At 39.3% G+C, this 15,500-nt stretch overlaps 1 protein-coding gene across 1 annotated transcript in view; it reads right to left on the reverse strand.

Moving 5' to 3' along the window:
- The window catches only part of RIT2 (Ras like without CAAX 2), a 264,634-nt gene extending 262,208 nt beyond the window's left edge, over positions 1 to 2,426 (reverse strand). The window contains exon 1 of the mRNA XM_034774843.1: positions 2,163 to 2,426. Within this exon, the coding sequence (XP_034630734.1) occupies positions 2,163 to 2,265 (103 nt within the window). The 5' untranslated portion in view covers positions 2,266 to 2,426. The remainder of the gene's footprint in view (positions 1 to 2,162) is intronic.
- Positions 2,427 to 15,500: the final 13,074 nt, after the last annotated feature.

Here is a 15,500-nt window from a genome sequence, read left to right on the forward strand (position 1 = left end):
TGAGTTATTTTGCATCAGATAAGGAATTGCCTGAACTTTACCACAAAATTCAACAAAATCTATGTCTTTCCATAGTCAATAAATGTTCATATGGGGACAGATTGTGAACTCCTTAATCATGTTGAACAATAACTGACAATATGAGTAGTCCCATGGAATTCAGTGAGGCTGTTTATGGAGTAACATATTACTCAGTGTGAGTATGGGGCGTGCAATATAGTTCTTAATTTTCATTGAATCATAGAAGATTAGGGTTGGAAGAGATCTCAGGAGGTCATCTAGTCCAACCCCCTGCTCAAAACAGGACCAACCCCAACTATATCACCCTAGCCAGGGCTTTCTCAAGCCAGGCCTTAAAAACTTCTAAGGATGGAGATTCCACCAGCTCCCTAGATAACCCTTTTCAGTGCTTCACCACCCTTCTAGTGAAATAGGTTTTCCTAATATCCAACCTAAACCTCTCTCACTGCAACTTGAGATGATTGCTCCTTGTTCTAATCCCCCCGCCCCGCTCCACACACATGCTCCATCTGCTTTGCTTGCTTCCAACCAGGGCTGGATCAGGAAATTCCAAAATATTAGAAGTCTTGTTTAAATGAAACCATCAATTTAATTTCCAAAGCAAGAAGATTTGGATTAGTTGGAATAAGCTTCATGAGGGCATCATGACTTTTCAAATACTAGAAATGTATTAACCCTCTGAAGTTTCCTTAATTTGTGTCTGAGATTCATCTCCCATAATCCAATTCCATTATGAATATTGCAGCATGTATATTTTTACTTTGAAATGTCACAGTAGTTGGGGAACTACTCTTTTAGAATAAATGGTGCTTGCATAAATGAAGTAGAAAAAATTGCTGCCACCTTTGGGATACTCTCAGCAAAAACAAGTATCGGTTTGTTGAAAGTTACAATAGAAAGATATTTCACAGAGATCCTGCTTGCTGCAGAAAAGTGAGTTGCGAAATACATGCAGTAAAATAACATAAGAAGCCCAATTGTGTTTTATGTAGTGAACAGCAATCATTTCTCAATATACCACTGCAAAAATTGTCACCTGCTTGGTTAGATTAATATTTATGGGGTATAGTCCTCTTAGATAAAGGATGCAACCCTAAAACTAAAACCAAATGGAACACTGGCTACAGCATTTGGATATACAGAATGATATCCTCACTGCTTAAAATATAACTATCGTCATCTAGTCTTACCAGGTAGGTCGCAAACAGTGCATGGCTTGTCTACATATCAGTAGTTTAGTTTTACAGCTTGTTTATTCTGCTTGCCCTCCGACTTGCATGGAGGCTAGTCTGTGAAATTCTGTATCCCAGTTGTATGGTCATTTCCAGCAGATTTAATTATATACTTGTTTTGCTGGGTTAAATATGCTGGCTACCAAGACAGACCCTGCATGCTCAGCAAAGTCTTTTCTTTTCTTTTTTTAAAGATCAGGGAATGTTAGTGTCAGTGAGAATAAATCAAAAGGTGATAACATCTGAGAAAAAGAAAACCTCATCCAGAGAAAAATAATAGCTCCTCTGAAGAGATGCCACCACAGACAATATCATGTCTTTCCAGCACTGGACAGCGATATTAAAATATGCTGGGTATCAACCTTGTCAACTGGAGAGACACTCAGACATGCATCCTATAACTTTCCAGACAGGCGGTGCGAGTACCACCAGCAGAGCCATAATGACACACAGTAAAGAAGTAACTTGGAAGCTGTGTCATCCTCCTCACTTTCCACAGCAGACCTGACTTGGCAGTCGGTTTTGCAAGTGGTCTCTCTCACATGCCTCTATGAAGGATGATTTACAGGCCCACAAGTTACACATACACTGCCCAAGGTGCCAATACCCCTTAAAAAGCGCTACAGTGGCATTGCCAGAACGGAACAGTAAGCTCACAGCAGCAAGCAGACTGTACCCCAATGTCCGTAAAGGAAAGAGAAGGCTGGCTAAGAAAAAAAAAATATTACAACATTTTTCTCTGCAACAAAATTAAGCTGACTCATGCCCCTAGTCGTTAATTTCAATTTTTTTTTTATCCAAACAATCTTCAACAGAACAGGGGGTGGGGGAGAAGCCCCTTATTAAGCCAACCTTGTTCTCAGAAGTTTATACTCTGACCCACCCCCTGCTGTTAATTAAAAAACTTACCGCTTTTGCCAACTCCCCCAGCTCCCAGCATCACCACCTTGTACTCCCTGGAGCCTGCTGAAGAATTGCTGGAGGAGCTGATCATTTCATTTTCTAGCTCCATCTTGCACAAGGGACCAGAGGAGAGTGAGAAGGAAGAAAAAGCAACTGACAGGTGCTTGCTCTGATCTTAAACAACTATAAAAGCAGCATAAAAAAAGAAAGGTATGATACAAGAGGTACGATTTATCAGCCTCACACTCACGGCTGTTCCTGTGGTAGCTGGAGAAGGTCTCATAGCAACCACTTTAACAGCTTCCAATAAAAATCTCTCTCTGCCCCCTCCCATCTCTGTATCATTCTCTCTATGTATCTCTTCCTGGACAGAAGCTCAGGAGCTCTGGTGCGTATGGTTGTTTCTGTGTCATTAGATTTTAACTAAGCGGAGCCTCAGGGGGAAAAAATTGATTACATATCTCTTAATTTTTAAGCTTCTCAAAGCAGAACTTATTTTATTTTAAAGAGAGAATGGAGGCGTATCAGACAGTTGCTTTGCCACTGGGGTGTTAGCCTATGTTGACTGAAGTTGCCAGATTTGCACTCAGTTGAGTCATCCATTTCCAGAAAATTAAAAGACAGCTTTATTAAAGACTTTTTTTTTTTCTGATTTTCAACAGTTTCACAAATAACACAACCTCTACATTTTCGGATTTTCCATAGCATCCATTTTTTAGTATCGTTCACAGATAGAAGTGTTGAGTTTGATTCAATATGATTATTTGTAGAAATTTGATTTTTCTTCCCATGAAAAGATTAAAACAAATTTAATGAAAAATGGCCACTATTTGAGAAACATCACTAATTATTTGTGAGTGTTTGGACAATGGTTGGATAAGCATGGAAATATTTGTAAATCCCAAAAGTTTCATAGATTTTAGCAACCAGGGGTTATCTGGCCAAATAGTTTTACCAGCAGTTCATTATTTATTATTCTCCTTTTTAAAATATTTCAGCTACCCACTGAATAAGTGGGTCAGATAAGTCACGACCAACTGAGCAATCCGGATAATGAATAGCAAATAGGCAAAGCATGAACACAACTCAAAAGGTTTATAAAGGGAGGGAATGGGAATAGAAGAAAGATAAAGGTAACTGCTGAGATCATGGGGTTGCGCAGGAACGTGCGTGCACATCTGGAAGGCTTTGTTCCTACTCCTTCACTTCTTGTAATTGTGTCACAAGATTTAAACAATTGATAGAAAGTAGCATCCAGGCTTTAAAATGGAAAAAAAATCAGTAGTAGAACTGGTTGGAAAATAGGGATGGGAGGAGATGATCCGGGGGGGTTGACTTTTTGTCAAAAAACTGGAAACTTAAATTTTTTGGGAGATATTTACATTTTCTTGGTTTTTGCCTGAAAATGGTCAGTTTTCAATGTTTTAGTTTTCTGATGAAAACTCGGATGTGAGGAATTTAGGCTCTTTCCGTGTAACATTTTGTTTAATCAAAAACTCAATTTTTCCTGAGCAAAAATCTTTGATGCAAAATTTTTGACCAGACCTATTCGAGAAATCCAGAGGTTCATTTCAATTAAGTACTAAAGGCCAAAGTTTATAATAGGAGTCTAAATTTAAATCCTTTTTTAGACTCCCAAATACTGTAACTGGACTGATTTGCAAAACTGGTAAGCCCCACCCAGCAACTTTCGTTAAAGTCCATATTCTATTTTGCTTTCCCCCCACCCCTCCACCCCACTGCCCAGTGACCTTTTTGGGGAGGGAAGTAGCTTTAGACAAAAGCCGTGGGAAGGTCTTACATTTCAGTTCATTGTGCAAGGATTTAGACAAGCAGTTCACAATAAGGTGGCAGATATAAATGTATGTGTTGAACACACACCGATATCATGCACTGAACTGAGAATGTCCCCCCCCCAATATATTCTGGAGAAAACATAACACTCATTGGATCAGAATAGGTAAATAATTCTCTAGTGCAGCTTTTCCATATAGATAGCTGGATGGATGTAGTGGAACGTGCCATTAACACTGCATCACACTGCTTTATACAGTGAGTAACACTATAATCATTTGAAACTCCAGGGGGAATGTAAGGAGGCAGAATGTAATTACTTAAGACGGAATTTAGCCAAGATACTGACATTACCTCAGCTAGTTGTACAAAATATGCCATGGGATCCTTAATGAACACAAATGGTCAGAGAGCAGTTCCACCAGCCCACTCAGACTGGGATCAATCCAACCCCAGGTGAAGTCAATGAGAAGATTCCCATTAGCTTCCATAGGAAATGAGTATGATGTTAAGGACAATAAGAGTGAGTCAAGTGTTACTACAGTATTGACTCAGCAGGAAGAATGCTACATATCATCACCATTTCGTGAAGCATTTGGGTTTTCCTGGTGGTCTCCCATCCATATAACCAACCCATTCCTCAGGAATTAGAACCCATTCCTTAGAAATTAGCAGTAAATCTTGGTTGACACTAAGGGTATGTATTCACTACAGGCCAGATCGGCGGGCAGCGATCAATCCAGCAAGGATCGATTTATCGCGTCTAGTCTAGGCACGATAAATCGATCCCCGAGCGCTCTCCCGTCGACTCTTGTACTCCAGCTCCATGAGAGGTGCAGGCAGAGTCGACGGGGGAGTGGCAGCAGTCAACTCACTGTAGTGAAGACACCACGGTAAGTCGATCTAAGTACGTTGACTTCAGCTATGTTATTCATGTAGCTGAAGTTGCGTAATTTAGGTTGATCCCCCCCACCCCCAGTGTAGACCAGGCCTAAGATTTATCATGACTAGTGAAAGAGGGTGGGTGAGTTCAGAGAGAATCTTTGAGAAATACTCCCATCGCAGCTAGCACTGATCATCTACAAACAAACAACCGTGGATCTCATTACCATTCCTTCCCACAATCCAAACCTTGTTCTAGTAGTTTGTAACCACAACCCCATTTTGGATTTACAGCCTAATCCTGCTTTCACTGAATCCTGAACTATTGAAAACTCATTCATTTCAGTAGTGCAAGATCAAGCTCTTAGACCCTAAGAAGCCATATCTATTTTATGGCAACACTATGTATCTCCCCCTAATCACCCAAGTAGGAGCCTGGGCTGTAAGGTCTGAGGTCTTTTTATGCAGTAAATGGCATCAAAACAAAGCAATATTGGGCTGTTAAGGAGGCGCTCCTGTCCTAATAGTGCCCACCATCACCACATAAAGAAACAGATTTTAGATGTTTAAAGAAAACTTTGTTTGATGGCATTCTGTCTGGCAAGAAATCACTTATCAACAGTTGTGATTGTGAAATCTATACTTCTTTATTGTTTTGCCTTTATGGTCCCTACTTCTCTACTGTTTATCGGTATGGTTTCTGTCTGATTCTTTGATTGTTTCTGTCTGTTGCATAACTACTTTTGCAAGATTTAAATCAACTAAGGTGGTGGGGTGTGATTGGGTAAAGAATTGTTTCATAATGGGCTAGGATTGGTGAAAATACTGGTTTGTAGAACTTTAGTTTAAAATGATTGGTTAAGGTAGAGCTCAGCAGGACCCAAGTTTAACTATATAAACTGGGGTCCAAAAGGAAGTACTTCGGAACCTAATTCCAGGACACAGGCCAAGATCAGAGCTGCCAGACCTCAACACCCTGCCAATCATATCATACAAAAGCTGGAGCCCTGGATGACCTGATCCTGATTGGCCACCAGGAAAAGTTCTTCTGCCTTATTGGGAGTGGTGAACATTGTGTGCTTAGCATGTGTATTCTGCTTTGGTAACTGTTAATAAATAGAGGTTAAGGATATTCATGTGTAAGGCTCTTTCACTGGTAAAAGGCCCCACAAACTCACAGAAGATTACGCCCTGAGTCCTAGGAACTGAGTACGGGTAGATGCCTTTCACCTAGGAACTGGAAAAGGGTGGAAGTGCCTAAATTAACTGGGTTACGCCATTAGCCCATGGAAGGTTAAAGTTGGGGTGCTCTAGAGTGTGCGGGTAACAGGGCAAGAACAGGGTTTTTTGCTCTCAGGCTGCTTCTGAGAGAATTTGCGCAAGTGTGGTGATATGAAACTACTCATTGTAATCCACATACTGTAGTAAAAACCTCCAATGTAACTACCGTAATAACAATAAAAGGAGGAAATTGCAGACCTATATCTGATGCTGTGATTTTTGGGCCTTCACAATTTTTGATGCATAAGACAATAATCTGCAAATTCTAAGTTTGCATTAAAAATTCTCTATATTTGTTCCATTTCAAAGGTACATTTGTCAGGATGTTTAATCAATCGAAAAATGTCCCTGGCCAAAGAATAGCATCCACAAAGGTGGGGAAGAGCTGGGCAAATAATCCAAAATGAAAAAAAATATATATATAATATATTTAAAGAACTGCCTCTTTTGCAGTCCATGGATTGCTCATGAATAGATAGCCAGACTGTCAGGTTTGTCATTCAGGATAATTTTTGCTCTGTAATTTCTGAAAGCAGTTCATTGCATGCATTCAATATTTAAAATCTCAGTTGTTTCAGCTGAGTACATGTTGCTACTGTTAATATTGTAAATTGTGGTATACACAAGATTGCGCCTTCAGGCATCACCTTCAGTAAGGGGCCTTGCTCCAGGGGAAGGACTAGAAGAGACTGTGTCTCAGAGACTGAGCAAAGCAGTATTCCACCTAGGGATGCGTTCTTGCTCTGGGGGTGTGGAATAAAATAATCAGAGGGTAATGCCGCATGTGAATCCTATGTGATTGCTGCCTGCAGGACTGTACCTTTGAAAGGCTTTATCAGTTAACCTGGATATGTATTCTTGTCACTAGGCAGAGAGCTTGGAGGTTTAAAATCTTGAATCACAAGCAAAATGTAAATCTTAAGTGATTTGTGTTCCATGGATTTAAATGATGGGTTTAAAGACACGTTAACTATTTAATAATAAGTGAATATGCATGAGCACATTGGGGACCGTTCCATTAAGGAGATACTAACTGCTCTTCCATTCCTCATGTTCTCATCTTATGCATTGCATTCGGAAGAAATGTTTAAACAAATGAACAACAACACTATCCTTTGAGGGGTAGAGGGGAACATCTACCTTCAGGATGAAGCCCAGTTTCATGAGCTGATGTACTGAATTACTGACACAACAAGAAATTGAGTACTATCAGTGAAATTACTGCACAGTGCTGGAGCTCTGATGAGATTCTTTCCTGAGAAACAGTGTGTTTGACACACTAACCTACCACGATCAATGTGGTGAGATATAGCCAGCATGATAATAGACTAAGTGCTAGGCAGAGTATGAGAGTTAGGAGTGCACATTTACCTTATATTGTAAGGGAATGTGAGCACCTTCAAGTCCTTTTGTTAAGGGATCTTGGTACATTGTAGGAGATGCTCAACACTTTGTAAATTGGGTTCTTATTAGAAACAATGCCCAACAGTTAAATCACTGGTCTGCCACAGACACCCTGAATTACTTTAGGTGATTGCCTTCCTTTCCTTGTGCCTCAGTTTACTCATCTGTAGCATAGGGATAATAAAACTTTTCTAATTCACAGGGTGCAGTGTGGCTTACTACATTAGGGTTTGTAAAACACTTTGAAATCTTTCATTGGAAGGTCCTACACAGGTGCAAAATTGTTATTAACTATTTAAATAACGCTATAAATGTTTATATGGCACTTTAGAGAACAAGTGGCAAGTTGTCTCTGCAACCCACAGACAGAATCAGAGCCATACATCCCACTCTGACGTACGTTTTATATCTCCCACCTTCACAGCCTGGTTCTTCAGCTCAAAGCTGTTGAGGCATATGCCTTTAGCTCTGAGGACTTTAGTTCCATCTCTAATATCAGCCCACATGATGTCCATTGCCTCTGTTCCAGTGAACTCACAAAATTATACCAGCACACTGAATAACAACAGCAGGCTAGGAAAGGCGAGATTGGCTACAAATAAGAAGATATTAAACAACTTTCAGTAGGTAGAGTGAAAGAACAAATTTTAAATATGAGACTAAAGGACATTCACAGAGGAAGACACACAGCAGTATAAGCCAGTACGACCTGAAAGAGCTAGATTTTACGGAGGGATTTGTAGATAGGAAAAAGGAGCTTTGTCCCAGGAATCCAGGGCATTATCATCCCGTTTGCCCATCCCTATTTTCAACTCAGAAAATAATGCAAATAGCATCAAGAGGAACAAGTTAGAATGTGCTTATTCCATTCTAAGAAGAAAACATGTTCCAATGTATTTATTGTAGTGACATTATAAATTGGTAAATGACTGATCTACAACTTCTCTTAGAATATAGAAGTTGCAGGTCAGATCCCAGCATATGTCACTAGAAATGCTATTTTCTCTAGGTTTCTAATATGGTCTCACAGATGATTTATGCTCTGACTGATATCAGGCATTAATGATTTCAAGTCACTTCTGAATTTGTGCAGATTGACTAGAATTTTAATTATGTTCAAGGATAGACTTAATTATTATATATATTTCAAATGTGATGTATTGACATTGAAGAAGTGCAAAACTTAAAGACAGATCTGCAACAGCATGTGCTGCATATATATGAATATATACATACTTATGTATATGTACACACATGCGCGTGCGCGACCCCGCTGTCCTCCAGTGCTTCTGCTGAGGAGGCAAAAGATGAGTTGGAAGATATCACTTGAGATTGGGAAGATGCTGTAGGATGTCTGAGACCTTCTGATATGAACTGTGGATTTACACTTGCTTGAGTTCTCTCTTAACACTTTACTAAAATTGTTTCATACATGCTTTGTAATGCACTTGGAGCTAGGGAGAGAAACAGTGCACAACTTGGAAAGTAAATAAATACCTACTAAGTTTAGGAAAGCTGTTACTTTTCCCTCTACTATTTTGTCTAATCTGTTCCTGAATGTCCACAGTGACAATATCTCAAAAGTCTCACACACACACACACTTAGGCCTGGTCTACACTAACCCCCCAATTCGAACTAAGGTACGCAACTTCAGCTACGTGAATAACGTAGCTGAAGTCGACGTACCTTAGTTCGAACTTACTGTGGTCCAGACGCGGCAGGCAGGCTCCCCCGTCGAGTCCGCGTACTCCTCGCGGTGAGCAGGATTACCGGAGTCGATGGGGAGCACTTCTGGGTTCGATTTATCTCGTCCGGACAAGACGCGATAAATCGAACCCAGAAGTTCGATTGCCAGCCGCCGAACCAGCGCGTAAGTATAGACAAGCCCTTATATGCAAATCCCTATATATAGACATGCATCCAAGAAGATGGGCAATGATTTCCTCCTTTTGTGCACAGTCGCATCATGGCTCTAGATTTTAAATAGTTCATTATTGTCTCTCTGACTTGCTGCTTTCCATATGACTCTTCTTCTATATGGATCCTCAATTTATTTCTTTTCCCTATGCGTATTTGGATTCAATGAACATCTCACTGCAAATCACCCACTGTTCTAATATCTCTAGGTTAATCCACTGTTTGGATCTGCTCTCTGGTATGTTTGCTAGCCCACTGAATGCAATATTGTCAGCAAATTTGTTCACAGTTGCATTTGTGCCTTCGTGTAGGTCATCAGTGACAAAAGGATTGTTGGGCTCTGTGGCACCCCGTTTGATGCTGTTCCTCAGGTGGACATAATATTAAAAATTCCTTAACCCTTAAGAGACAAATGTCAGTTGTACTTTACATAGAACTACAAATAATTCAAGGGTGAAGTCACTAATAATTGCTCTTTGTTTTCTGTTTTTAGTAGCATTTTTATTTATTTGGTTTATACTCAGTTTTCTAGTAAAATTATTGGTAGAGCTCATTAAAATATTTCAAACTAACATTTTGAGACAAAAGGGGGACTTTTGTCCCATTTTTCAACCAACTCTAGTTATTAGGATTTAACATTAGCATGTCGAAGAACGTATGGAGAAATACACGGCTTATGGGGAGGTGGAATTCAGATCTATGCTTTTGTCTTTAGCCCAGGTTTAGATTCTGAATGTACTAGTCCTGGATACTGCAGTATGGAAATAGGGAACATAGTTATGCTATGTCATTTAGACTCCTAATCAAAAAGATACATGCCTCACTTTAATAAGTATGTGCGTACTCCTGTGCGTTTCAGTGGAATGACTCACATTCCACATGCTTAGGTAACGTACTGAATTAGGGCCATAGTTTCTATATAACTCACTATTAAGAAAAATCTTGCATACCTGATGCAGAGAATGTCAGCTCAATTCTGATCTGCCAAGCCATTCAAATGCCTCCTGAAAACCCATTCACTTTCCGCTCCCCATCGGCACCTGGTGTCAGGGAAGCTAATGATCCAACCAGTGGACCAAATCCGGTGATGAATCCTCCTCACATGCCACCTGAGTCACGTTGCACTTACTCTAAGAAAAAGACTCACCAGAAATGAGTCAATAGCATAATAAAATTTTAGTTAGTGAGGAAACCACCAAATTAGGTTGTATACTGTTGTTTCCTCCTCTGGGCTTCCTAAGGCTCACTGTCTACTGTGATTCACCCCTGCTTAAACTGTAAGTTCTTAGGTAGGGACTATTTGTATAGATTGTGTGGCAGCTCCGAGCACATTATCAGCTCCTAATAAAAACAATATTGCTGAATGTCTGCAGCTACTGGACATTACAAGCTAAGTTTCAGAGTTCAATTGTGGAAAATGGCACACAAAGTTGAACATGAAAGAAATTGTTATTTTCAGAAATGCCACTAAAGTGTGTGCGATTTGGCTGAATACAAGCCTATTTCCATGCACATGTAATTCACATGCATAATTGCACTTACTAGCTATGATCCAGTTTTCTGTGAATTCAGGGAGAATTGTAAGTCCTCACAACTTCCCCTTCTCATAAATATATAAGTTCCCACCTAATTGTGTTCCTCATACTTTACAATTCATATAAGGAATAGAGTAGAAAGCTAATGCAATGTTTGGCTGGAGTGGGGTCTATTAAATATTGAATAGAATTCTTAGCTATTCTGCTTGTTTCAATGGTTTCAAATAAGACTAATTTTGCCTGCAGATAAAGCCACGAAACACCCATTGAAATCAGTAGGTATTGTGTGTGCAGAAAACTGATACAATTTACAAAACTTGAAGTGAATCTGCACATTAAGCCCTGCAAAATGAATGCAGAGACATATCTCACACATTGATTTAGCAAACCCTCGTAGATTTAGTGTTTTTCTGTCTGTGCTTATGTGGGAACTTGCTGTAGGTTTGTAAGTGGACAAAATGAGGTTAATACTATATAATCCACAGCAGATATAGATCATTAAAAAGAAAGGGGCCACAGGCATTTTGAAAAATATGCATGCAATCTTAGACAAATTAAAAAGCCCAACTAAGTAGTTATCAAGATTTATTTGCATTGATTGGTTTGAGTCCTAAATGGCACAGGTTACAGAAACAATTGAAAATGCTACTCTGGTATTATTGGGTACAAGGAGGAAAGGCCAGGAGAAGACTGAGAAGGAATTATCCCTCTGGGAATTTATAAACCTGAGTACTCTTTGCAAACTCTGTTACTGTGAGAGAGCCAACGATATAGATTTGTTAAAGAAATCATTAGATATCAGTGCAGAGCTTACAAGGAGATTTAGAAAGTACAATAAAGAGGAGTCATGCTGTAGTGGTTAAAATATCATCTGCCCTTGACTTTCAATCAAGATTCAGGATCCATCTCTAACGAAGCTATTGAAGACACTGCAGTTTGTCACTTGTTACCATATTCATCATTTTAAAGATGCAATTCTTACAAGAGTTGATCAATATGTTAGCTTTTCTTTTAGGCTGAGATATCTGGAATGCAAGCAATACAATAATTGTATGATGTAGTTAATTCACCAACAAGTGAAAAACTGCATTTCAGGGCTTAATCCTGCAAAGTGCTTAATTTTAAGCATGTGCATAGCCCTATTCATCTATGTCTTGATCTTGCTCCCACTGAACTCAATGGCAAAAATCCCATTGACTACTATGGTGCAAGATTAGGGCCCTAATTCATGTGAGTGGGAATTGATTTCAATGAGAAATCAAGTCAGTGGGAATACCCACAATGCACTGAAGTATTAGATAGATGTCAATCCAAAGTCAAGACACTGGAAAAGATGGACTACTGGTCTGACCTATAAAAATCTGTATGTTTCCCGGAAACCCGGGATCTATTCTATTCATATCTTATGCCACCAGAGAGTTGTGTGTGTCAACCTCCCCATCTATAAAATTGGAATAATAATACTCCCCTTTCTTAAACCGCTAATGTTTATAAAGCAGTTTCCGAAACTATGGAGGAAGGTGCCATATACATGAAAATTATTATTAAGAAAGATGCTACCTGGAATTCAGAGGAAGAGGAAAGAGACTAATAATTAGACTGCAAACCAGAAGCTAGAGCTGGTAGATATTTTTCAAATAAATGTGTTGTTGACAGAAAATGGCTATTTTTTTCTAAAAGGAGAGATTTCACAAAGTAACGGCTGACTTTCTTTGAAAAATTTCTTGACTTTTTGAATGCAATCATTATTGAAATTTCCAGTCTCCAAGTGTCAGGTGTATAAAAATAACTGTAATAACCTAAACATGTAACAATAATACTGTTTCATAACCATTTTTGCATCAATATTGAGGTATACCCCTAGAGTTTTGGGGAAAATATATTTCCCAAAAGCATAAAACAGGTTATTTTTGCAATCTTGGAAAAGGAAAACATTGGGGAAGTTATGAATGTATTGGTGAAGGGTTCATACCCCCTCCCTCCATTTCTCAACAAGCTCTACTAGATCCTAGGATAGGTTTATATGTGAGTCAGGTTTTGTAAGACCTGTTTATATTTAGCCCTAATGCAACTTTGCTGAATATTGTGAAGCACTTTACTCATACCCATTGAACTGAAAAGGCCCAATTTTCAAAATATATGCTCTGTGAACACAATTATTGTTTGGGTGTACACCTTTTGCACACCATCAATTGTGTGTACAAATGACAGAACTTCCATGTTTAAGACTTGTTTGCATGTTTCTACACATTCTGTTCATACATGCAATTGTTAGTGAGCAAAAATGCCATGCACAAGAGATTTTTATATTCAAGATGGAGGGTGCAACAATGGAAACCAAAAGAAAGCCCTTCTGAAAAGTTCACTCCATGCTTTCTGGTACTCAAATCCCCTAGGATTGGAATACTGAATCTGCCAGCCTACAGCTCTCCATATATAGCTATATCTATTTAGATATAGCTATATAAATAGTGATTCTGCTGGTCATGAGCATGCTAAACAATCTTCCAACTGCAGCAAAGTGCATTCTGAGTCCCATAAAAATCACCAAGTCTGACATTCTGAATATTAAAATCAGGATTCAGGAGTGTGGAAAGCCAGGGGGTACATTACCCAGCATATCCTGAAAGGTCTGTAAACTATTCTTGGCCTGCTGTAATTCATGCACCATAGCAATTTAATTGTGGATTATCTTTAAGGGATAAGGGTGAGTATAATCAGTCAACTTTAATTGACAACCTGCTGGAATTTAAGGACATTTGATTTTCTAGAGTTCTGAATCTTTGGAAACCTCAAATTAAAGGCAGACAATTAACATTAATTGAACAAGATTCGAAGGTATCGGTCACAATGCGTTTCCCAATGCCTTTATGCTACAGCAACTACAAAGCAGCATATTGCATCAAAGAAAAAAACATAATGTTAAGTACACGAATTATTTTGCTCTTAATTTTTAGTACAGCAGTATTTTTATTTTATTCCTCAAATCTGTGATACTGTGGATGATTTCTCCTGGCTTGCTCCCTTTTTTTTTTTTTTTTTTTTTTTTTTGATCATTTATGGGTAAATCTGCAATATTAAAATTTTGCTCCAATGTACTTGTAAATGAATGTAACACCCAAACCATCTGTACCATCTGTACCACAGACACAAAATTACCACATGTATTCTTCTTCCCATTATGTATCAATGGAAAACCAGATTGTTATTTAAAACATGAGCAAACTAGGATGCAATCTATTACTTTGTAACTTGTTTGCATTAGGTTTTCTTTTAGCGCAATGGTGAGCATAGATTCCCATCTTCTGGGTCCTTTTCAACCCACCAGGTGCTCTGACAGGGAAAGCGTGTGGTTCCTTGCAGCCTGGGGTCCCAAGATCTGCACTTCCCCAGCAACCTCCAACTGGACAATCCCCAAGCTAGGGAACTGCGGGCTTCCAGTCAGGTTTGCAGCTCCAGGGCAAACTGTCCGGTAGCCTGCTCTAGAACCAGGGCTCAGTTCCATTACATGGAGAATTGAGAAATGTTTGTTATATTGGAATCCTCCATGAAACAGAATGACCTTTCTCCTCACGGTGACACTAGTAAGTGTCTCTTCCTCAGGCAGTCTACGGCAAACTCATCCCGGGGTAGACAGCATGCACAGAAATGACTGAAAACAATCAGGGTCACAAACACACAGTTATGGACAGAATTGGCCAGTAGCATTGTACATCTAGTAAGGAAGAACTTTCAAAGGAACTGGAGTCAGGCTCTGGAGCCCACGTCTCCTGGCACTACGAATGACTATGACCGTCGCTGCTTTAAGAATTAAATGCAAAGCCATTTATTTGACTTAGCTTTCCCACAACAGTGTCCCAACCTACTCACGCATATTGAGGATGTCCTTGTGGGAGGTGAGGGTGAAAGAAAAAAAAAAAGAACTCCTACTTGTCTAGATGTGCTTGGAGGGATAATGTGACAGATCTTTAGCTGGTATAAGTCTGTATAGCTCCAGTAATAAAATTCTTTTCATTAATTTTGGGAATTAAAGTTAATCATGTGCATAGTGTTAGCAGGATCAGGGACTTAAAAAGGACTTCTTTTGTAAAGGAATATCTATCTATCTATAGTTTTAATAACTAGTCACTCTAAGAAATAGATGGCTGAAAGCAGACATTGATAGCTAGGTCCCAAGGGGGCAAGAAGGTCATAGGGTCTGTTCAATCTTATGGAACAAATCTAAGAACAGCTGAGTGTTGTGTTAGAAATGGCTTTTGACATAAGCTACCCATGATCTGAATGCATATGTTGCACATTCACTAGCCCTCTATTGCAACTTTGGCACGGAGCCTGATCCAAAGCCTACTGAAATCAATGGACGTTCCCACCCACCCCCTTGATATTAATGAGGTTTGGATCAGGCCCATAACGAATTATGTTTATGTAATGGATTAAGAAACACTGATGAGTTTACCACTGTATGCTTGTATGACTTGACATTGGGCTGCCCTTTTCATGCTGTGAAGAAATATTTACTTGTTTTTGTGC

Source organism: Trachemys scripta, chromosome 6 (genome assembly GCF_013100865.1).
Source record: "Trachemys scripta elegans isolate TJP31775 chromosome 6, CAS_Tse_1.0, whole genome shotgun sequence".
In the NCBI taxonomy this organism is placed as follows: domain Eukaryota; kingdom Metazoa; phylum Chordata; order Testudines; family Emydidae; genus Trachemys; species Trachemys scripta.